This window comes from Clupea harengus, chromosome 10, assembly GCF_900700415.2.
Source record: "Clupea harengus chromosome 10, Ch_v2.0.2, whole genome shotgun sequence".
Taxonomy (NCBI): Eukaryota; Metazoa; Chordata; class Actinopteri; order Clupeiformes; family Clupeidae; genus Clupea; species Clupea harengus.
In genome coordinates, this window is record NC_045161.1 from 12,112,914 (window position 1) to 12,136,698 (window position 23,785).

Sequence of the window (23,785 nt, forward strand, 5' to 3'; positions counted from 1 at the left end):
GTGTCTATCTGTCCATCACATGACTATGTACAATGAAAATTCATTTGAAGATGATACCAGTACTAGTTTAAGAGAAAATAGAGTAATGAGTAATGATTGTATGGGAACTATACAATATTATGATGTGACTGGCAGGGAGTATGACTTGGTCGTAGATAAAAAATACAGTTAATTGTAGATAGATGTGATTGGGTTTTTCTCAAGAGGGAGTGATGAGTAATGAGTAATGAGTAATGATTGTTTAAGCAATATGACACGAGTGAGAGTGAGGTTAGTAAAGGATATTCTCACGGCTGTGCTTCGGACGTAGGGCAGGGAAGAAGTCTTATCTTTGGTGGTCCTGGAGGAAAGAGATGAGAAAAGACAGATAAGAGAACCTGTACAAATACAGAGAAAAAGAGGGAGAAATTACTGAAATTGCAATTTGCTGTAATACTCATCTAAATGGAATGTTAAAAAATGATTCATTAGTTTGAGCTTCAGTAAGGGGTAGACAAGAAGGAAAGAAAGATTTAAGAATAAAGAGGAGTTGAAGGGTTTTCAGGGAGGTGGGGCAGGGGTAGGTATCCAAGGGCAACTTTAATAGGTCTTCAAGGAGATTTTCCATCCGAGCCGGTGTGGATAAACCATACAAACACAATTTGTCAGTTTAATCGTAGCAACAATCAAACAAAAACAACATTAAAAAATGGATGATATTGGATGCCTTCTTGTTATCCTGTAGTAGACTGATGAGATCAGAAGAACAGCTCGGAAGGTTAGGCTACCACCAGCAGGTACCTCTCAGTGGTCTCTGCATTCATCAGCAGGAGATGGGGCTCCAGGAAGCCTCCCCTAACATAGAGTACAGCATGTATGCAGATACAAACAATAGACAAACATATCGGATATACAGGATAATGGATGCTCGAGTAGCAGAAAATAAGGCACTCTGAGCTGATAATTTGGCCTTGACCTACAGCCAATAAGACACATATGAATATTCAATTGCAAATAGAAATAAATAAAAAAAAGAGGTTTTGTCTCAGTAAAGGACTAAACATAGCCATTGCCATTGGTGACCTTGACCCACCCCTGAAGCCAAACGCAACCAATTCGAACACCACATCCACCAAATCTAAAACGCAATTCATCACGTCAAAACTAACGGAAAACCAAATAAAAAGGTGAGGGTATATGGAAGTAGCACATAAACTCACCTGGTCATTACCTTCTCCTGCTCGCACTCCCTCCCTCCGCTTTCTCGAGTAGATCACATACATTACAGAATCAGATCATCAGATTGGACCATATGATCCGAGTCAAACTGTTCTACTACATAATATGACGTCACATAAACGCGCCCGTCAGATAGACAAACTTGGAGCATGGGACACCTTGGTGCCACAATCGTACTGATTCATATTTTATTTTGGACCATTTGCAGTGGTAAGGCGTCTACTACTGGGACATATTTGCACTGGCATTTTCACACTGTTTTTCTACAGGAAAGGAGCACTTCTTTCCACAGGACAGCGTTCATTAATTCTATATTAACGACAGCCTACTGGAGTACACTTGTCAAACTCTCTGTGCGGACCGCCTGAAATAAACCGTCTGTGTTCAGGCAAAACTTATTGCGCTTGATAGATACACCTTTTGGCAAAACTCGGTGATATTAAATCGTTAGTGCCATGTATGGAAACACACTTAATGATGTAATTTAGCTGATAGCTAGCATAACAGTGTGTCCTTGACTGACATGCTGGTGCAAGTTAGACCTCACGCTCTACGTACAGTTTAGCAACAGCAGTGTTTTGGTGATGCATTGTTTTTGGTACTGAGAGCATGGTACATTTATTCTTGTTGTGAACGTCTTGACATCTCGACCTTGCAGATGCATTAGCTTGCCGACTGGCGGTGATGGCGAATTGGCAGAATCCAGTTTATGATGCAGGTCTTCAGCAGACCACAGATAATTAATTCTGCACATAGAAAATACACCTTTTTATTTACGCCGTTACGCATCTCGGTTGAATATTTTTTTTTAAACCTAGGGCTGAAAATAAATGGATAGCCGATAATATAGTTTCCTGTCAGCACAAATGTGGATACTTTCAGTACTCCGGAGTTGATAAAGCTGAATACAGCACTCCGGATTCTCTAGAAAGTTTGCGTGTGTGTGAGATTTCGCCTCTCCCGTTAACAACAGGTCACCTGTGTCTAAACAAAGGTAGCGCCAACCACACCTTTACTAGGTCGCAGTTCGCTTGCAGCAACCAGAAGTGCATCCCTTACATTTGAGTGTGTGACGGCCATCAGGACTGTGAGAACGGCAGTGACGTAATCATTTGCTAAGTGGTTACATTCCAGTGTGAGATCTTGGGTTGATAGGCAATATTTAGGACGGTTTTGAAAATCGGTTAAACTAAGACGGTTGAGAAGTAAGATACTTGTATTCATAATATCCTATGTAAACAAAATATCGATTCCTAAAGTCACGCTTATGTAAACTTTAGGGCAACTATTGGTTACACCTGAGTTGCTCACGAAGACCGATAGAGGGAGATAATGTATCAAAATAGCAGCTCAGTCAGAGAATTTTCGTAGACGGGTTGGCTCAGTCAAGAGAAAGGGAGAGTACAAGACCCCTTTTTTTGGGACCCCATATTTTGTTTGCTATTTAAGTTAGGCACACTGTAAGGTTTCGACTGATGGCACACATCTTGAACTTGTGTTGTGTGAATAAGTTTTATTCCTGTCTCATATTCCCTTGGCTATACATTTACTCAAGTAACAAACGGCTCACCTTACCCCACTCCCCTACTGAGATAGTTTATATGTATAATATAAGGGGTTTGTTTTCTTTTAAAGTTAGACAATCCAAATCAGTCATCAGTCAAAAATGACGTAACAGGACAATTTGTCCGTGTGTTCATGTCTGTGCATTGTGTTGTGTGTTTCAGGGAAGAGACCGTGCACAGGATTCATCTGTACAGATGGACGGTGCATTGCTCTAAGTTCAATGTGTGATGGCCACGCTGACTGTAGCGATGGCTCAGATGAGCTCCCAGTTACTTGTGGTGAGGACCTGACGATTTGTTTTTGTGGGCATTCTGTTGAAGTGTTCAAGGTGCAGTCCCTGATCCAAATATTATTGATATTTGAGCTAATAGAATACACCCCTCCCTTCAGTTCTCCTGAAGAACCGCTGTTGTTTGGCTGGATTAGTGTATGGCGGTCCAAGCAACTTCCCATTCCCATTTACAGAGCGAGGACCATGTACAAGCACCGCTCTCTTTTGCTGTGTGCACACAGGACAGACAGCTAGACGGCTGTGAGGAGAAATTAGCTGAATTCTACAAAAAGTTTATTGCATTATAATCAACTCTTTACTTTACTTTACTACTTTAAGATTTGATGCCCTAAACTGATTCAGATGGAATAATCATGAATTGCCTGTTTAAATTAATAGAAATACCGGTAGTATAATTATAGTTAAATTGTCACCCATTTATGAGGGATGCTGTTGTCAGCATGTAGACTGATAACAGTACATGATTGAAGACAAGTCGTCATAATTCAGTTTGCAATGATGGATATAGACAGAATTCAAATGATGCACGTAAACATCTTTCCCTTGAAATAATTGCGATTTCCTAATTTGTGGCTTTGAACTGTTCAGGTTTGCCCAAGTGCAAGCGGGATGAGTATGCCTGCGCCAACCGGCGCTGTGTGTCCTCTGTCTTCCTCTGTGACAAGATGGATGACTGTGGCGATGGGAGCGACGAGGCCTCCTGTGAGCCAGACCGTGCCCGCCCAACGATCCCCAGCGCCCCCTCGCCTCACGCCTTTTGCGCCCCATCGGAGTTCAGGTGTGGGGATGGAGAGTGCATCACACACGCCTTCAGGTGTGATCACTCGGAGGACTGCACAGATGGGAGTGACGAGCAAGACTGTGGTAAGACATTACCCTTTACTCGTCTGCCTGTCTGGTGTACTTAGGTAGCCATTCTTTCTCAAACAACTTATTTGTGATGAACGCTAGTAATTGTGTAGTTGACTACTGGTGTGCCACTCAGTGAGCCAAAACTGATTTCTGTTCACTCGAACGGAAAAAACAGCATTTGCATAAAGTAGTCCTACTATTGGTGGATTTACATACAACAAAAAACTCTGAGTTGGTTTATAATTTCATGCACAACATCAAAATGCAAAAACAATGAATAGCTCTTTTTGTAATGTGATTTAGTACTTGGGGGGAAAATCCCTTGAAATGCAATCCCTTTAAGCGCATTCTTGAGAAATCGGCTAAAGAAAATGCATCTCTGATCACGTTTCCATCTGCTGGGTAATGCAAATAAAAGATGGAGACTCTCCTAATTAAGGGAGGAGTTTTTAACAGCTGTTGGATCAAAACATAAGGTTGTCAGGGAAACTTTTAGGGAAACGCCTAATAAAACACCAACAGATGTGTATTTATACGAATAAACCAGTTTCCATCAACCTTAGTCGTGTTTTACCCTATGCTAATCGGGAGTTAATCCCCCTTCTAGCAAATCAATTTCTTATCCATCTTGGAAGATTTCATTCAAATGTCAAGCCTTTCCACTCAAAAATTTGCGTTAAAAAGTTGGATGGGAACCCATCTATTCTCTCTGCCCTTCAGATAAGAACGAGTGTCTGGAGAACAACGGGGGCTGCTCTCACCTGTGTGTGGACCAGCCCATGGGCGTCCTGTGTGACTGCCCCCCTGGCTGGATGCTGTTGGGGGACACTCAGTGTGAGGGTGAGCCTTTTTTTCCCCTCACCAAGTAGATATTGGGCAAACTATGTTAATCATGTTAAACCCTCTTGCATAATCGCTTGCATGTAATAGGTGTATATGTTTTAAGGAGTTGCATGTACTATATGTGGCGTTTGATTTCTAATGCTCAATCCACACCCAAAGGATTCTTTGTGTTTGCCTGAGGGGTAGCCAACAACCTTCTCAGAACTGTAAAACCTACTCTTCTCAATTCATCATGAGAGCAAATTAAATGTACAGTGCTCAGAATATTTAGACCCCTTCACTTTTCACATTCTCACGTTTACTGGCCGGTGCACCACCTGTGTTGGCTTTCCGTTTTGACATGATTTTGATCAGTCTTAAGTTGCTTTCACGTTGCCTGTGGATTCTGTTTTGCACGCGGCTCTGTAGTTGCATGCCTTTATAAGTAGCTGGCGGGGCGTTTATGTATGCAAATTCAGGTGTACAAGAACATGCGTTTAATTTAAGAATCAGAGCACAGCTAAGAACACTGGCGGTTTAAGAACACATTTCCAGGCGTTCATGAATCCGGCGGAGATATTTTCTTACGTTGGTCTTTCGAAAGTTCATAAGAAGATATTTAAGAAGACACTTAAGAAAATGTTCGAGAATGAGGTCCAATGACCCTAAGCACACAGCCAAGACAACGCAGTAGTGGTTTAGGGACAACTCTGTGAATGTCCTTGAGTGGCCCAGCCTGAACCCTGATTTGGACCCAATCAAACATCTCTAGAGAGGCCTGAAAATAGCTGTCCACTGACAGTCCCCATCTAACCTGGCAGAGGATAAAAGGCAGAGCTTAAGGCTGCAACACAACAAAATGTGAAAAAAGGTGAAAGGGTCTGAATGCTGAATGCACTGTATGTCCAGTAGATGGCGACATTTGCCATTAGTGTAATGGGTTCTAATTGGTGAAAGCATCCCTTATACATAGGCCTCATTGAAGGAATTAAACAACAAATCACACACACTATACCAGGAAAAAAAACTTTGACAATGAAAACCCACTATGGTGTGTTTCAGTCAGTAGAATAGTATCCAGAGTAGTATCACTCTGGCTAATTTTAGTAGGTAGGTAGTTGTTTGAGAGAAGTATATTTTTGATCAAAAATGTGATTTATGAACTAAATCTCTTTTATTTTCCCAGAAATTGATGAGTGCCTTAGCAACGATGTCTGCAGTCAGATTTGTGTCCATGCCAATGGCACCTTGACCTGTGAGTGTCATAAAGGATACGTTAAGGGTCCTCGCATGGAAGAATGCACAGCCATCGGTAAGAGCTGCCATAATGGAGGCGACTTGAATCACTACATGAAAAGTACACAATGCAAATAGCAGTGTTAACAGCAGTGTTTGACTATGACAAATGGCAAACAAATTGGGTTTTTACCAGGACATCCTCTAGTTCCTACTCTGTCAGGATTCAGGAACCATTTCAGCAGGTTTATGACTCCTGTCTGAATCATCCTACTGTGTGCGTGTTTGCGCAGGGGACCGGGCTGTGATTGCATTCACCAGCTCAACAGGCCTACGTTCCGTTGACACCTCGGGTCAGGAGTACCGTCAGGTTACCGCATCTTCCACCACACCAAGCCCAGTGGCAGCGCTCGTTGCAAACCGGACCCTCTACTGGGCTGGTTCCGAGCAAGGCACCATCTACAGGTATGACCCTGAGATAGCCATGACCTTTCAGAACCACTCCCCATCTTCCCTTGCTGTCCTCCGTAGGAGGATGCTCAATTACACAACCTTTTCTTCTTTGTCTGCACATCCGTGTACATACCGTGTCAATTATCTCTTACACTGCACCGTATGATGTCCCAGGGTGCGTGAAAAGCAGGACAAGCTGTTAATTATAAACTTTTTGGATGTGTCACCGTGCCGAAGCACTGTGTGTTGTATGGGGAAGGGCAAGATTACGACCCACTGGCACATGGAGCCCAGGCCCTCTGTGGCTAATTATAATGGCGCCCCCACACATTCCCCCTGGGCCCATGTGTTTTGATTCCATGGATTGTGCTGAGCCATAGATCTCCCTCTTCCCTCGCCCGTCTGAAAGTCCACTTTGTAAATATGTGTGATCCGTGGCATCTTTCCTGCAGCATTTTTCCATGCGTATGACGGTTGGCGTTGGCCACTGTTGTTGTTTATGGAGACCTTGGGACTGAAGTTTTGCAAACAAAACACTCAACCCATCAGTGCTGGTCCTTGCTGATGCAAGGCAGCAGGCCAGAGGGAGTGAAGCATTCTCCTAATTTGTAACGTAAAACTACTACTTGAAGGGTAACCAGTAGACGTAGATAGATTTGTTGAATCTTTTGAAATTGTACAGTTTTTGGTGCCAAAATGTGTTGATTTTTCATTTCCAATTCTAATTATTTTCATGTCAATTTTCATGAACTTTTATCAATTGCTAGATATTTATCAATAGCTAGATGTTTAAAATGGTTGGGTTGGGTGTGGTCTCTTCTAGGACGTCATTGGAAGGAAATGCACACAAGTCTGTGTTGCTGTTGAGGAGCCACGGCACCATTCTGGGTTTGGCTGTGGACTGGATCCACCATCTGCTGTACTGGACCAACACCAACACACATTCCGTTAATGTGGCCTCTCTGGACGGGTCCCAGCGGCGCCTGTTGGTGGGGGGCCTGTCCAAACCCACTGGGGTAGCAGTGGAGCCCCTGGAGGGGTGGGTATGAGCCAGTCCTGCATTAAGGGAAATGTGATGACAGTCTCTCTCTCTCTCTCTCTCTCGATCTATGTATGTACAGTGGGGAAAATAAGTATTTGAACCCCTGCCGATTTCGCAAGTTTGGCCACTTGCAAAGAAATGTGTGATCTGTAATTGTAATGGTAGGTGTATTTTAACAGTGAGAAATAGAATATCAACAAACAAATCCAGAAAACTGCATTTTATAACATTTATGACTTTATTTGTATTTGATGCAGAAAATAAGTATTTGAACCCCCAAGCAAACAGCAATAATTCTGGCTCCCAATGACCAGTTATGTGCCCAAGAAGCACACAGATTAGTCCTCATTAGGCCTAACAAGGTACACCTGATCTCAACTGGTGACGTGTATAAAAGAAACCTGTCCAAAGAATCATACTTCACACCTTCAAAACCATCGGCAAGCAGCTTGGTGAGAAGCAGACAACTAGTGGTGCGATTATTCGTTAATGGAAGCAACAACAGTCAATCGCTCTAGGTCTGGGGCTCCATGCAAGATATCCCCTCGTGCGGTATCGGTGATCATCCAGAGGTGCAGAATAACCCCAGAACTACACAGGGGGAGCTTGTGAATGATCTCAAGGCAGCTGGGACCACAGTCACCAAGAAAACCATTGGCAACACACTACGCCGTAATGGTTTGAAGTACTGCAGCACTCGCAAGGTCCCCCTGCTCAAGGAAGCACATGTACAGGGCCGTCTGAAGTTTGCCAATGAACACTTAAATGATTTTAAGGAGGATTGGGAGACAGGATGTGGTCTGATGAGACCAAAATCAAGCTCTTTGGCATCAACTCGACTTGCCGCGTTTGGAGGGGGAAGAATGCTGAATATGACACCATCCCCACCGTCAAGCATGGAGGTGGAAACATTATGCTTTGGGGCTGTTTCTCTGCCAAGGGTACAGGACGACTCCACTGCATCGAGGGGACTATGGATGGGGCCATGTAACGTGGAATATTGGGCTTGAACCTCATTCCCTCATTCCCTCCCATTGAAAACGCAACCTTAAGGATTCAGAGAGGATCTGCAAAGAGGAGTGGACCAAAATCCCTCCTGAGATGTGTGTAAACCTGGTGACCAACTACAAGAAAAGTCTGACATCTGTGCTTGCCAACAAGGGTTATTCCACCAAGTACTAAGTCATGTTTTGCTAGGGGTTCAAATACTTATTTTCTGCATCAAATGCAAATTAAGTCATAAATGTTATAAAATGCAGTTTTCTGGATTTTTTTGTTGATATTCTGTTTCTCACTGTTAAAATACACCTACTATTACAATTATAGATCACACATTTCTTTGCAAGTGGTCAAACTTGCGAAATCGACAGGGGTTCAAATACTTATTTTCCCCACTGTATGTATGTACGTATGTTAAGTGTGCATGTATGTGAGTGAGCATCTCTGTCTCTCTCTCTATGGCTATCTCTGTATCTCTCTGTCTGTATGTATATTTAAGATAAGATAAGATAAACTTTTATTAATCCCGTGAGGGAAATTCAGTTGTTATAGCAGCAAGGTAGTAGGAATCAAGTATATACATAAACATCAAAATAAATTAGTACAAATTTGAAGAAGAAATAAAGTAAATAAATAGATCAAATAAATAGATTACATAGTACAACTCCGCTGGCATAAAATACATAAAAGTTATGTTCGGTTGTGTTGGTTGTGGAGTCTGATGGCTACTGGCACAAAGGACTAGCCAAGGCGCTTTGTGGTGTGCCGAGGAGGGATCAGTCTGTGGCTGAACTGTAAAGGGCCTCAGTGTTGTCAGTCCAGTCCAGTTTGTTGTTTATATGTACACCCAGGAACTTGTAGTTGTCCACCGCCTCCACCTCCTCCCCTCGGATGGTGATAGGAGTCGGGGCCCTCTTCTTGCTCCGCCGGTAGTCCACCACCAGCTCTTTGGTCTTTCTGATGTTGAGCTGGAGGTGATTGGTGTCACACCACCCTACAAAACTCTCCACCAGAGCTCTGTACTCCACCTCGTTGTCGTCCGTGATGCAGCTGACGATGGAGGAGTCATCGGAAAACTTCTGTTGGTGGCATGTACTTGAATTGAAGCGGAAGTCGGAGGTGTAGAGGGTGAACAGGAAAGGTGACAGCACAGTTCCTTGGTGGGCGCCGGTGCTGCTCACCAGTACATCCGACAGGCTGCCCTGCAGTCTCACGTATTGTGGTCTGCTGGTGAGGTAGTCCGTGATCCAGGCTACCAGGCCATGGTCCACCTGCATCACTGAGAGCTCAGCTAGCCGGGATATTTCTAGCTTTATCTCCAACCTCCTCTGGTTTTCAGTTTAATTGAAGACCGTAGGTCGCATTCTTGGCATGTAACACCACATACAAAATGTATACAATGATGCCAAAGCATATTTACACTTTCATCAGCAATGAAAAGTGACAAAGCACCCCCATGAGGCGCATCACCTCTTCCAGTGAGAGAATTGTGATGTTGTTAGCTGAACCCCCTTAGAGACGTCAGGAAGACTCTTGATTTTGTGGTGACATTGTCCTGTTGGATTGTCCAGTTCGGAAATGTCTTCAGTGCCTTTCTTTGTGTTTCCCCCCCTGAATTGCTCTCTTTGCCACCTCCACCCTTCTCTGGTGTCCCACAGTCAGTTCCCTCCATTTGGACACAAGGCCAGTAAATATCCAGTTATAGAAACAGAATGTATATATAAAATAAATATATGTAAATTTACAGAATGTTAATCACCATGACTTTCATCCTTCTGTTAATTTCTTATTTTATATTATTATGCACTGCTGTTTACCAGGCTGCTGTTCTGGGCTGACGCTGGCACCACACCCAGGATTGAGCGGGCATCACTGGATGGACGTGGGAGGACAACACTGGTCACCTCCGCATTGCAAAGCCCAGTGGCCATTGCCGTAGGTCAGTGAAGATAGTGGCTTCATTCTGTGTGTTACTGTACTTAATCACACTGTATATTTGTAGGTTAGAAACTTCCCCCAGGAGGATTTGTTAAGGTCCTGTATGGGTGTGGGCTGTGTTTGGCTTGTACAAACGTTTGTTTTACAATTATATTGTTGAATATCTGTTACCCTTTGTAACCGTCACTGTCTGTTTTGTGTGTGTGTGTGTGTGTGTGTGTGTGTGTGTGTGTGTGTGTGTGTGTGTGTGTGTGTGTGTGTGTGTGTTTGCAGACCTTCCGCGTAAGCTCCTTTATTGGGCCGACGCTGGAAGGCGCTCGGTTTCGCGAATCAGCTTCAACGGCCAGCAGCGCAAGACCGTGCTGGAGTCCAACGGCTACCTGGACCGGCCGTTTGGACTGGCCGTATTTGAGGTGCTTGGAATGTGTTCACCACCCACGTTGTACACAGTGTAATTCCAACAAGTTTCTCAAAATGGAGGGTCAAGGAAGATGATTGAAAGCCAAAAATGAGAACTAAGTATTAGATATGATGGCCATCTGACATGAATAGTTCAAATCAGTAACAGTTCATATCTTCTGTTAAAGCGAGTTCCCCTTTTGTTCAGATCAAACCCCTAGCTAAATGTCAAGAACAGAAGTCATGGAATGCAGGTAATCCTGAAATTGATTGATAAGGACTCTTGACTAATGGAACAGGCCTTGCCCTTAGGCACATGTACACCAATGTGCCTTTGCAGAATCCTCTACAGAATGCACACACATCTACCCAGCCCAATACACGTTTCATGTTATTCAAGAAGTCAGGGGACACAAGAAAAACTGACAATGAATAATGCATTAAAGCTCTGATAATTCCTTATCATGCGTAATGCTAATCATTACCTGTATTGTTATTGTTATTGGCTATCGTTTGTGTAGATATGTTTACATGAGCGTTAAGCTTGATGTAAAGACTCCTGAGTTGAGTTCTGCTGACGATGGATGTGATGTTCTGCCACAGGGGCATGTGTTCTGGTCTGACCAGGCCAGTGGCGCTCTGTGCCGTGCCAGCAAGCATAACGGCAGCTCTGCTCTGGTGCTCCTGGGCCAGGTGGCCTCGCCGGGAGGGCTAGCCGTGGTACACCCCGTCCTGCAGCCACACGGTGGGTGTTTCAGTCCTGTCCTTTGGTCTCTGCTGATGTGTGTGTGTGTGTATCTGTGTGTGTGTCTGTGTGTGTGTGTGTGTGTGTGTGTGATATGTGTGTGTTTTGAGGAGGGCTGTGTTTGTGTGGTAGTTTGTGCACCTCTTTCCGTCTGGATGTGTTTTGCTTTTCTGTGTTATTGTAGATTAGTTGTAGTTCAACCCTTTTGCCGTCACAGCCTTTTGATGAAACAAGTCACCTTTGTTTCGTCAGCCAGATTTCCGTTGATTGTTCTGTGTTTTTTTGCTATGCTTTTGTTTTAACGTGTCAGGTCAGGCAGTGTGCGGCTTCCCAGGAAGGGTGTGTCCCTCTGGGTGTATGCCAGAACTCTTCTCTGAGACAGCACTGCCTCGGTTTACCTGTTTGACGCCTACAGAACATCCTGGTAATTCACACAGTACAGTCTTTTGTTATTTCTTGTAAAACCACAACCTTGACTTTCTTGGAATGTGGTCTGTTCACATTTTTTTTGTCTGATGGCAATATTCTTTAACTCTAAACCAGTTATTGACAATTGCTGTGTTGAAAGGTTTGTAACACAGCTCACATTTTGGATTGTAATCCTTTGACTGCACTAATTCAATCAGATTTCCCCCTAACCTATTTATTAACAGAATATGGATAATGTACCCTTTAAAACTGACATATATACCCTGTAGCAGGGGGAATCAGTAGCAGATTTATTGCAGAAGACACCAAAGAGCTAACACAAGCCATTGCTAAAGTCTGTGATGATAGTCTGAGTCAAACTTTGTGTACAAGGTTGGAATAAACTTAATCTGTTCTTGGGAGGACTTTGTCTTTACAGAGCTTATTTACCCAGTAGCAGATTGCTTGCAGAAGAAACCAAAGAGCCAACACAAGCCATCGCTATAGTCTGTGATGTCTTAATGCATACTACTTAATGTTATGTACTTAGGTTGTGGGAAACATTTTTCATGTCGCTGAATAATATTGGCAAGAATCTGAGTCAAACTTTGTGTACAAGGTTGGAATCAATTCTACAACATGTTCTCCAACAAGCATTGTGATGTGCTGACATCCAGCGAAATGAAAGAGCCTTTGTCTTTGCTGTGTTTCAGGGAGTCTATCGTACCACCCTAGGCTGACTTCAGACCTCTCTGAGGCCAGCTTTACATGGATAGTGTCACTCATTGGTGAGTTTTGCACACAGCCAGACAGCAGCTTCTTATACTCCCCATGTCAGAAAGCTTCGGTAGAGACCTTAGCAACATTACATGCGCTAACTAAAGTGTAAAGTAAGACATTAGCAGTTGTCTGTCCACTGCAATAACTCCATGTGAATAGTGTCTGTGTCTTGTCATTTTTGTATTGAGTCAAAATGCTACACTTGGGGATGAAGTGATTGACAGCCTTACCTGGAGTAGCTGAGTTTGTAGTCGAGATTTCCAGGCAACTTAGTTTAACCTACCATTGTTTTATCATCTCTTGAAACGTATACATTTAAAGGTTATGATAGGCGTGTCCTGTTGTGGTGTTGGTTGTACCAATAGCCAAAGACCCAGTAGAGATAACAATACGCTTATATTAATATTTTAGCCTTCATGTCAAATCAAAAATTGGAGAACAGATGATGAGGAATAGGAAAACATGCTGCACCTTGACATCGGAACAAGGGGTCGGGTGTAATACATTAGTAATCGTACCCCCCCCCCCCCCCCCCCAGTTATTGGGCATGCCTAATTTTGTCTCTACTACGCAAACTCTGGCAAAGGCTGGCTCCAAATTTGACAACATGGCAGAGGGAATTTGCCTTAATTTCTATTGAACGTAAGGGCATGGAGCCACGTCGTCCACCTCTATATACAGTCAATGATTCGGAAAATCAGACAATATGCTACACAACTTCTTGTGCTGGCCCTGGTTCTTTCGAAACTATTGCAGTGCCATTTCAACGAGCCTGCCTGAAATCACGGCAGATGATTCAGAATGCAGCAATGCATTTGTTCTTTGATTAGTCAAAAAGAGGCACATGTAGCTCCTCTGCTAGTCATCCTTCACTGGCTCCCTGTAGCTGCTAAAATTAAATTGAAATCCGTCACACTCGCCTGTAGTACAGCCACTGGATTGGCACGAGCCTATTAAAAGGCCATGACTCTCAATTTCTTCCTCACTTCCGATGAGAGTCTGTTGTCTTTGCCTTCTCTCAGCTTGTACCTTCCAGCGACAGCCTTGGTACAAAAAGTGTCTAAAAACCGTCCTTTAGTCCAAAACAAAGCGTTTGTTTAATTAGTTCAGTTAATGTAGCATACATTATTGTTATTGTTGTTGTTGTTAATTGATGGTTTTACTTTGAAATGATATTTTATTATGCTTATTACTTAATTTAGTTTTTTTTTTAAAAATCTAAATGTTTTGTAAGTGGCTTTTGACAAAACGTCTGCCAAATACCTTAACTATAACTCTAACTATAACGTCTAACTCTAACTATCCCGTCTCGTAGTGCTGCTCAGCCTGCTGCTGGTGGGGCTGCTGCTGTGGTGGTGGAGGGTGGAGCTGAGCTCCACCTGCGGCCCCAGCCTCCACGCCGATGACTCCCTCAGAGAGTCCTGCGACCCTCTCATGCCCGCCGCTGCCCCCCTTGATGGCCATCTTCTCAAGGTAAGCACCCCCCCCACACACACACCGCACACACCACACACACCACCTGCATCCCAGCAGGCCGAGCGGTCCCCAACCTGCCCTGCAACTTTACTTTACCTCATCCAGGCTGACACCTCAGCCTTAGGCGACTGAGATGGCTGCTGCCGTGTACTCATCTTCTCCCCCCCCCCCAGGTGACTGCTTAAGCTGGCGGGGGTGACGGACGGCGCTCGTGTGAGGACACCAGGGCGGTTGATCTTGTCAAACTGTCCTGTCCTGTTTTCACTTGTTCCAAAGGCTTCCACGTTCCTGTGCTGCTATGAGGCGGGGCAGCACTGGCTGATGGTGCTGGCTCCCTGCACTGCCTGTAAATCCTGCAGATGAGGTTTGGCGGGAGGGGAGGGGCGAGGTTGGAGTGCAGGGTTAAATGGAGATTTAGAGCAGGTAATTTAACTCAGTCACAGTGTTTTATCAGCAGATGAATTGCTCCCGATCTCCACCTGATCACTCCTTCATTTAACTGGTTGTTGTGCCTTTAGTCTAAGATCACTGTCCACAAAAAAAATAATTTAGATAGTGGTGTGGTGTGACGGTACCCCATAGAAGTATTTTTTTTCTCTCTGTGTGTTTTGTTTTTGTTTTTTTCCGAAAACTTTCCAGAAAGTAATGACAGTGAAGAGCACCCTTTTGGTACGAGAGAACACAAGTAGTTGGCTTCATTGTTAATGGTGTAGCTGTTGGAACGCACAACAGTGATATGACATTTTCATTACCAGAAAATCATATCACAAGCTTTGAAGAAAAATTGTAATTGCCATAAAAGGCAAACGAATATGAGTCACCCTATGCACATGCTTGAGTGACTTCCTGATTTAAGGATTTATCAAGCTTGAACCAAGATGCCTATTACTGTAACTTGTCCACAATGTAAAGTTATGCTTTAACCTAAGGAGTTTAGGCTTGTTTTCTCAGTATTTGGACACACATTGTTGCCAGCCTTAACTACCCTCAAATGTGTATCTCTGGCACTGTAAACTTGATATCTATACGAGTTCTCCTGTTCAGATATTCTGAATGGCTTAATAGCTGGATGGTTGAAATTATTTGTCATCAGTAGGATTTTTTAAATTATTTTGAATACAGGTGTGAATACTGTACTACCTGCTGGGAAGAGTTATGAGCAATGATTGTACATTAGGTAGAGCTAGCGCATAATTTGCACTTTCTTTTTTTCTGTTGGTGATTTCTACTTTCCTTTGGTTGTTATAAATTCCCAAATGGAGAATAAATCTGTAATATTGTAAAACTCCATGGTGCAAAAAATGTTACCCAGTCTTAAGACATTAAGGCACAAGTCAGTGTTTTATTATCTTTGTTTGAAAATCATTTTCTTTATTGCTGAGATTTTGCAGCCTTGGTAAACATTATATCCCTTGGGATGTATGAGTGATGCAGTGGAAATTGTGAGATGTCAGCTTGGAACCTCCAGAATAGATTACAATATGGGTTTCATTTGTTAATTGAGTTAATATTTATTGTTATAGCACTGTTTTGATCAAAGATTCAATAGTTTTTGTTTGTTAAAAAGTTCTCAATATCAGGATGTCAATGGAAGCAATTGTGCTGTAGTGATTGAATGAAATAAACTGTTGAGAATTCTCTGTTGTTGTTGTATTTAACAAAACCTCAACAAAACTGCATACAGTACATTAATCTTGGGAATTAATTTGATTCGTGGCCAAGAATTTCACAAATTTGCAAAAAAAGAGTAGAATTTCACAAATTTGCAAAAAATAGCATGTAAATATTTAAATAATTTTTGAAAGCTGTCACCAGTTGGAAATGAATCCTGTTTTAAAGCCACTATCATTATCCAAGGTTGCAATTCCTAAATGCTCTTGTGCTCTAATCCCTGACCACTGTATTTGGAACTGTGCTTAAGAAAGACAGGAAGGATGGCAATAAGATTAAATGTGAGCTGAGGAAGAGGGGAGGGAGGTAGAGGGGAAAGGAGGGGAAAAATCTCTTAACAGACGGTCTTGATCTTCAGGGCCAGCAAAGGCAGAATGACTTTCCCCTCTCCTTCCCACGGAAGCCAGAGTTAACGAGACAAGGAGAGGGAGAAGCTTTCATATTTCCTACAGTCCTCGCTTCTTTTTCATGGGGCTGATACTGAAGGTTGGCCTCGGCCTGGAGGATGCCTCCCAGGTGACCCTATAGTGACTCAGCCCTTTCACTTGCCTCTGTAATTAAGCTGAGAATTAATCATTATTCACTGATTTACTTGCAAAGATATACCTTTCACAATGGATACTCAGAACCCTGCAAAGAAGCTGAAGAAGAGGCGCACCACTTTATTTGCCAACCTGAAGCTCACGGACAGCTTCTCATGCACCATAGATGAGGAGAGAGCATTCCCGTTCTCCAAGGATAGCTCGGTTAAGGCATGGAATTCCATGGACAACCTGGACAGCCCTGCCCCCGAGACCGTGCTGCCCACGGCTCAAGAGTTGAATGCGAAAAGGTCTGGTGCCAAAACCGAGTCAAGGAAGTCAGCACACATGCTGAACCTCAATGTTGGCGGTAGGACTTTCCTCATATCCAAGCGCATGGTCATCAGGTACCCAAACACGCGCATTGGATCGCTGGCCCTCTGCACAGACCGCAGTAAGCAACTAGCGTTCTGCGATGACTACTGCGTTTGCACAGACGAATTCTTCTTCGACCGGGACCCTGTCTTCTTCAACTACATCTTTCAGTTTTACAACAGTGGTGTGCTGTGGGTGATGGAGGAACTGTGCCCCATCAACTTTGAAGAGGAGATGCAGTACTGGGGCGTGAGCCTGAAGGACACCCAGCGCTGCTGCCGCATCCTGTTTGAGGAGAAGTTGGACGAGTTGAGGGACTACCTCAAGGTGGAGGGGGAGCTCATGGCACAGATCGAGCACAAGTTTAGCGAGGAGGGCTTCAAGAACATGTTCTTGGGGGGCATTCGGAAGTCCTTGTGGGACCTGATGGAGAACCCTTACTCCTCCTTGTCAGCCAAGGCCTTTGCTGTGTTCTCCAGCCTGTTCGTGCTCATCTCCATCGTCGCCATGACCCTCAACACAGTCAAGGAGCTGAAGTGCGAGGCCATGTATGGGAAGAACTACTTTGAGTGTATTGAGATCTTCTCCATCCTCTTCTTCACCTTTGAATACTTCCTCCGGCTGCTCACCACTTGTGACATCAAGCATTTTCTAAAGAGCGCCCTTAACTTTGTGGACCTGGTGGCCGTCATGCCCTACTTCATCCAGCTGATCTTCGAGGCCTTCAGCGACCCGGAGGACCTGAGCACCCAGGACGACCTGAAGACCATGGCACGCGTCAGCAAGGTCAGCAAGATCCTGAAAATTGTCAAGCTGATGCGCATCTTCCGCATACTGAAGCTAGCACGCCACTCTACGGGCATGCAAGCGTTTGGCTTCACGCTGCGCCAGTGCTACCAGCAGGTGTGCTGCCTCTTCCTCTTCATCACCATGGGAATCTTCACATTCTCTGCCCTCATGCACTCAGTAGAGCGTGAGGTAGTTGGCACGCCCTTCAGCAGCATACCTGATGCCTGGTGGTGGGCCGCGGTGAGTAACAGTAGACCACTCCCTACTGGTAATCCCTGTTGTGTGCTTGGACGGTCTTGGTTGCTGTTAATCCCAGTAAATTACATTGTTTTTTTTAAGACCCTCAGAAATGTATATATGTATGCTACTTGTTGGTTACACTGTGAGTGGAAGGGGGAATGATTGGGAGAAGTCACATTTGTTCTTCAAAGATTTGCATGTTGATCCCTTAAAGCATCGCTTAGTTTGCTATGTCTGTAATCTGATTACATGTTTATTAATCCTTTTGCGGATGATATTATGTTTCCGTGGATACCATATGTAAAGACCCAGATTAAGTCCTTCAAGGATAATTATGAGCGCAGATGTCGTCCTTGCATGTTAGTACTTGTGCTTTAAACAAAAGAGTTTTTTTTTGCAGATATCAAAGGTGATTCTATCCTAAATACCCTCTTTGTTTTACCAGAAGATTCTGTATGTAGTATTTTCATTCATTTTCCTTGTTTAATGTCAAACATTGGCAATAAGCAATTACAATAAACTTTTAAATTGTGTAAATATCTTCACATTATTTGCCTACAACAAATATCTGCAGTGCAGGTGTTTCTGTTGTTTTAGTGGTTGCATTATATGACCGCAGTAAACATTGTTGTACAAATGCGTTTTGCATAACTGGTTCACGATGTGGTGTTGTTCCAGAGAAGTCATTCATTATGATTTATCCTCATAAGGTTGTTCCTTTTTTGTTTCCGGGGGCGTAAGTGTGTTCAGATGCCTTTTATTCTTCATTTGGCACTGTGTGAAGCTTCCCTGTGTATCATCTGGCTCCTTCTATAAGATCTGACCTTATTGCAGCTTTAGTACTATCTCCCAAGTGTCATGCTGGTAACCTGATATAATCAGTCCATCCAGTCTCTTGGAGAGGATTTCATGTGCACAATTAAAAAAAGCACAATTCACGAATCAATGGTTGAGATGCATAACGTGTTCTCACCATGTTGGCTTGAATAAAGGCTAGTGTAATTATCATGAGATCTATTCAATATATTCCTGATCTCTTGTCTTTATCATAGCAGCAGGTGTCAGTGTTTAAGTGATGTCTAAAGCCATTTAGCAGCAGGTTTCTGTGGTAATCTAAGTGAAGGTTTAGACCGGTTGTTTTGTGCCTACTTCCGCCCCACAGGTCAGCATCTCCACTGTTGGCTATGGAGACGTGGTACCCATGTCCGTGCTGGGTCGGCTTGTGGCGTTCGGCTGCATCTCCTTTGGCATCATCCTTAACGGCATGCCCATCTCAATCCTCTTCAACAAATTTTCGGACTACTACGCCAAGCTGAAGGCACAGGAATACACACAGGCCAGCGTGCAGCGAGGCGTGCAGCTCAAGGCTCGGCTGCGCCGTCGGCTTGATGTGTGCTTCCACCCCGCAGCAGAGGAGAGCGACAGGCCGAGCTGAGCTTGGATGAACTTGCTTATTTTCTCAGGTTTTTCTTTTCTGTCTCCTCCTTTCTTCCCTGTCCTGTCTTTCCTTGTCTTTTTTTTTTTCTTTCTTTCTATCTTTCTTTTTTTTTTTTTTTTTATGTTTTGCTTTGTTAAACCTTTTTCCCTGTCCTTCTCTTTTGTCACAATGGCACAAGCCTTGAAAAAACAGGGGGAAGGGGGAAGAGAACACAATTAGACAGGAAACTCTAGTGAGCTTCAGGAGAAGTGCACTGTTCCTACACAGAGTGAGAACTGTGAGAATTGAAAGAATGTGCCCTATAACACCACTGATCTCTCTCAGTATGACTCATAGCCTTGCGCGCGTTAGGCTCCTGACGGCGGTCACCACTTTTCTCCTGTCTTCAATCAACACCATCTCAGTAATGATTTAATGATGTTAAAGTAGTCTGTGTATCAGACAGGCATTTACTCTCACAAACCTTTGAGGAAGTAGGACTGCGACAGTGTTCCCTTTTCCCCATCTTTCCCCAAGAAATCCACGACAATGAACTGAAGCTTGGAAATGAAATCTCATGACGCTGGAGAGACTGGATTGACTGATTATTTCAGGTTACCAGCATGACACTTGGGAGATAGTACTAAAGCTGCAATAAGGTCAGATCTCATAGAAGGAGCCAGATGATACACAGGGAAGCTTCACACAGTGCCAAATGAAGAATAAAAGGGAACTGAAAAACCTTATGAGGATGCGTCATGAGATTTCATTTCCCAGCTTCAGTTCATTGTCACGGATCAGTACTGGAATCCGCTGACGCTGGAGAAAGTCTGCCTTGCAATGGGGAAAAGGGAACACTGTCGCAGTCCTACTTCCTCAAAGGGTTGTGAGAGTAAATGCCTGTCTGATACACAGACTACTTTACATCATTAAATCATTACTGAGATGGGGTTGATTGAAGACAGGTGCAAAGTGGTGACCGTCGTCACACGTTTCTTAATACCTGTGCATTTACACAATACCTATGCACATCAGCTTTCTGTAGATACACAGTATTACAAAGTGACAACTGTCTTAATAGCATTGTTATGTTGTTAAAACAGCATCTGTCAGTTCCTACTTTTTTGTCCCAGTAAGATGTACACTTCATCCTGTTGTTTACCAAAAGAAATGTTCTTTTTAGTTATTTAACGCCTTTAACATGAGTCGTCTCTTGTTGACCTCGGCGACGCTGGAGACTGAACCACACTCTACTCTTAGAGCAGACTGGCTGCCTTCAAAGATAAGTTATTATGGGTAGTGTATGCCAACGGAAATGTAATCAAATGTTTGACACCACAAATCCATTTAATTTACTAAGGGAGAGGTGCCACACAATCTGTTATCAGACTGACTACATGTCAAGAGCTTCAGTGCTCTTCAGATTTTATGTGAAAGGTTATGCATCCACATCTCCTGAACAGGCAGCATACAGCTATATAAAAACTATTGTTGTTATACCACACAGCCTAATATGGGCTGTTTGTGTGGCTTTCTACATACATCAGCAAGGCATGAAACTAGTCATGCTACATAAGACAGACAAAACCAACAACAAAAAACAGTCCAAGTTACGATGACAAATAAGCACCCACATGCTAAGATGGCCAACAATAGTTGAGTGCCACTACTTTTTGACATGAAGGGCTACTCATAATATGAACAATGAGAAGATAAAAAAAGTTACTGTACTTGAATAAAAAAACAGTCAAGTCACGGCCTGCATAAGATAAAATCCAGTATTCTTCTGCTCCCCTGCAGGCTCTGCCTGTTACATCACATTTCCTGGATCCGTCCAGATCATCCAACCTCTAAACTTACAGTCTATATGCTGACTTCCATGTGCCAAATCAAATATGTTGGATCAATGAGCCGTTTCTCCTCTTTTCTCATCTCTGCTTCAGATGATTTTCTGATTATATATTGGAGCATGTAATACAACAGCTGCTACCTTCACATATCTCATTTCATCGTATCATAAACCATGGTCTGCTCTGTTTGCTGTTGTGTGGGTGGCACTGGGTTCTGTTTCTTCCAGTTTATGAACTTGTATGTTTGGATGTTCCAGTCTAGCCACTTTTCTTTGGTAGTGTGACCAAGCATGCTCTGCCACTTAAAAAAACACTATGCAACAATTTGACACTTTATGCTTTTTTAGGCAACTAGTTTTGGTACCATCCTCAAATTCCTTTTGACAGCATATGGTCACGTGAAGGACAGATAAACACCTGTGTCTTTCCCACTAGCCATCCAGGATATGCCCTATGTAGTTCTTTGTTCTGGGCTGGAACACCCTGCAAAAATGGAAGAAAAGCTTTCACAGCACGACATTGCCAGCTATACTGCCAAAAGACACCAGTTAGTGTGTTGACAAGCTTCTATAAGTGTCAGCTGGGCTGTTGTGGTGTTTGCAAGGTTTTTGAATGCCTTTAAGGTAGTTAGCTTGCTAGTTTTGGAACACAACTTATTGCTACTTTAAAGGTATGGAGCAGGGGTTTTCAACTGCCTGTGACCCAGGAACCACCATTCTGATTAAGAAGCAACCTGAAGACCGGACTCTTGAGGGGACCGATCAGATGGGCACAATTTTAATCCTGGATGTATCATTGGCTTTTCTAAATGTTATATATTTAGATTAATTTGATTATTCACAAACAATAATTTATACAAGGAAATGTGTGTTTAATAGTGATTCCTACAGTGAAACTACATTAACTGCATGGTCAGGGACCACCTGCTATGCCTTCATCGACCACCAGGTGGCTGCGGACCACCAATTGAAAACCCCTTCACTGTTGCCAGACAATAGTGTCAGCTTATTACACAGACGTCGGAAAGGCAAAAGTGGTAGAAGTTTATCATACTTCAAAGTACATCATTGCTCACAGTCATCCAACAAACTAGTTGATGAAGCAGATTGAAGATTGTGTTCCCCTCTTGTGCAGTACAAGCACACAGTGCTGAGAAGCACTGGGCTAAAATTTCAGAGTACAGCACCAATACTGTGACACAAGAATGTTCAAAATGATGGTCTCTATCAATTAACTATGGTAGTTGTTCAGTGACATTTTCAGGAAACACACCCCAGGCTGGTTCTGTTGGCTTGGTTGTGGCCCAGGTAGGTTTGCTTCAAAGACTAGTATTTGAACCCTGCTAGGGGATACACGAAGGAGAGGGACAGAATTTGAGCCAACATGATATTTCCGATAAAACATCCACTGCATTACATTAGAAGCATATAAAATACATTTATTCATATAAGTCTGCCACTTGCACAAGGTTTCTAAAGTTGGGGGGGCTATTTATTCTCTTTACTTAAGGACCGTCTTGCGCTTTTGAGGCTCCCTATAAAAACATGGCAACTGAATTAAATTTTATTTGTATAGCTGAAAAACAATAAAATTGTCTGTGGTGCCGTTTTCCCGAGAAGTATAAATGTGTTTTGGTGAGAGGTCGCTGCTACTCCCTCTGCGCAGGACTGCTACCTGATTCTGTAGAAGAACAATGGCAGATTTAATTTCTCTTTGCATTGCCATGAGAATGGTTGCAATAGGGACTGTGAAATTGCCTTTAGGGCCCCTATCACATTTATTTGAGTGATTTGCATTTAATTTACATTTATGACTTGCACTACCAGTTTGTCAGCCAGCAGAGAGGACACAAAAGCATAGTTTTCCATTCTGCCGAAGATTCTACAGAGAGACAGCAGAATGTCAAATGCTGGAAATAAATGATAAAATGATTTCCAAAACTGAAACACAGTAATTGCAGATCATCACTCTCTCTTTTCATAACCCATTCACCCATTCATCCAGCACCTGATGTCCTATAGAACGGACTGACAGAAATGTTAGACGGTGTCTTTTTTCACTGATATTTACAATAAACACACCATGCTGTTGCATGCCTGTCTCTTTGGGAATTTTGGCTTCAACACAAAACTGTTGGTAGATTAACCTGATGTACGTTTAATCTCGTCAATCCCAGGGGCTCTTTTGTTGCCCTCTATGAAAAGCGTTCTGGCTATGAGAGAGACTAGGCCAATATCTATTTGGAATTAGCGATCTAAACTGCCAAAGAACACTCCAAAGTGTTTCCATTTATATTGTGCATATTATTCATATGAATGTGTGTCATCTTGTGACAAATCAAGATGAATGATTTTGTGTCCTTTCACACTTCCCTTCTCTGATTTCTTTTTGTTTTCCCCACCCCATCATAGAACAACTCTCTTTTTTGTATTTTACTGAATGTTTTGATAACTTTTCCAGCATCTTGCGTGATGGTGTTACCTAAAGGACAATAGGTCTGGTACATGTGAGTGCAATACTGTTTTATGACATTCCCAGCAGCTAGGAAAAAATCTAAAAGCTCTGAAAAAAATATCGCCTCTATAGTATATTTAGTAATGTATGGAATGGTAAAATGTACATCAGTTGATGCTGTCACCTACAATATAAGAGGAAAGAATAGGTGTTCTTTGTTGCACGAAATCGGCACTTACGAG

General features: G+C 43.1%; 2 protein-coding genes across 2 annotated transcripts; both read left to right on the top strand.

Annotated features, from left to right (window-relative positions):
- The first annotated feature begins 1,290 nt into the window (after positions 1–1,290).
- On the top strand, positions 1,291–15,864 carry LOC105910667 (low-density lipoprotein receptor-like). The gene is made up of 14 exons (XM_012839395.3): positions 1,291–1,428; positions 2,946–3,062; positions 3,665–3,940; positions 4,649–4,768; positions 5,937–6,062; positions 6,280–6,451; positions 7,263–7,478; positions 10,301–10,419; positions 10,692–10,831; positions 11,421–11,562; positions 11,873–11,986; positions 12,684–12,758; positions 14,066–14,223; positions 14,400–15,864. The coding sequence occupies exons 1-14, from the start codon at positions 1,368–1,370 to the stop codon at positions 14,409–14,411; spliced, it is 1,848 nt and encodes a 615-aa protein (XP_012694849.1). The 5' UTR covers positions 1,291–1,367; the 3' UTR covers positions 14,412–15,864.
- A 124-nt stretch (positions 15,865–15,988) lies between these two features.
- On the top strand, positions 15,989–20,082 carry LOC105910709 (potassium voltage-gated channel subfamily V member 2-like). The gene is made up of 2 exons (XM_012839436.3): positions 15,989–17,822; positions 18,985–20,082. Exons 1-2 carry the CDS (start codon positions 16,512–16,514, stop codon positions 19,255–19,257), a joined length of 1,584 nt encoding a protein of 527 aa, XP_012694890.2. The 5' UTR covers positions 15,989–16,511; the 3' UTR covers positions 19,258–20,082.
- The last annotated feature ends 3,703 nt before the right edge of the window (positions 20,083–23,785 follow it).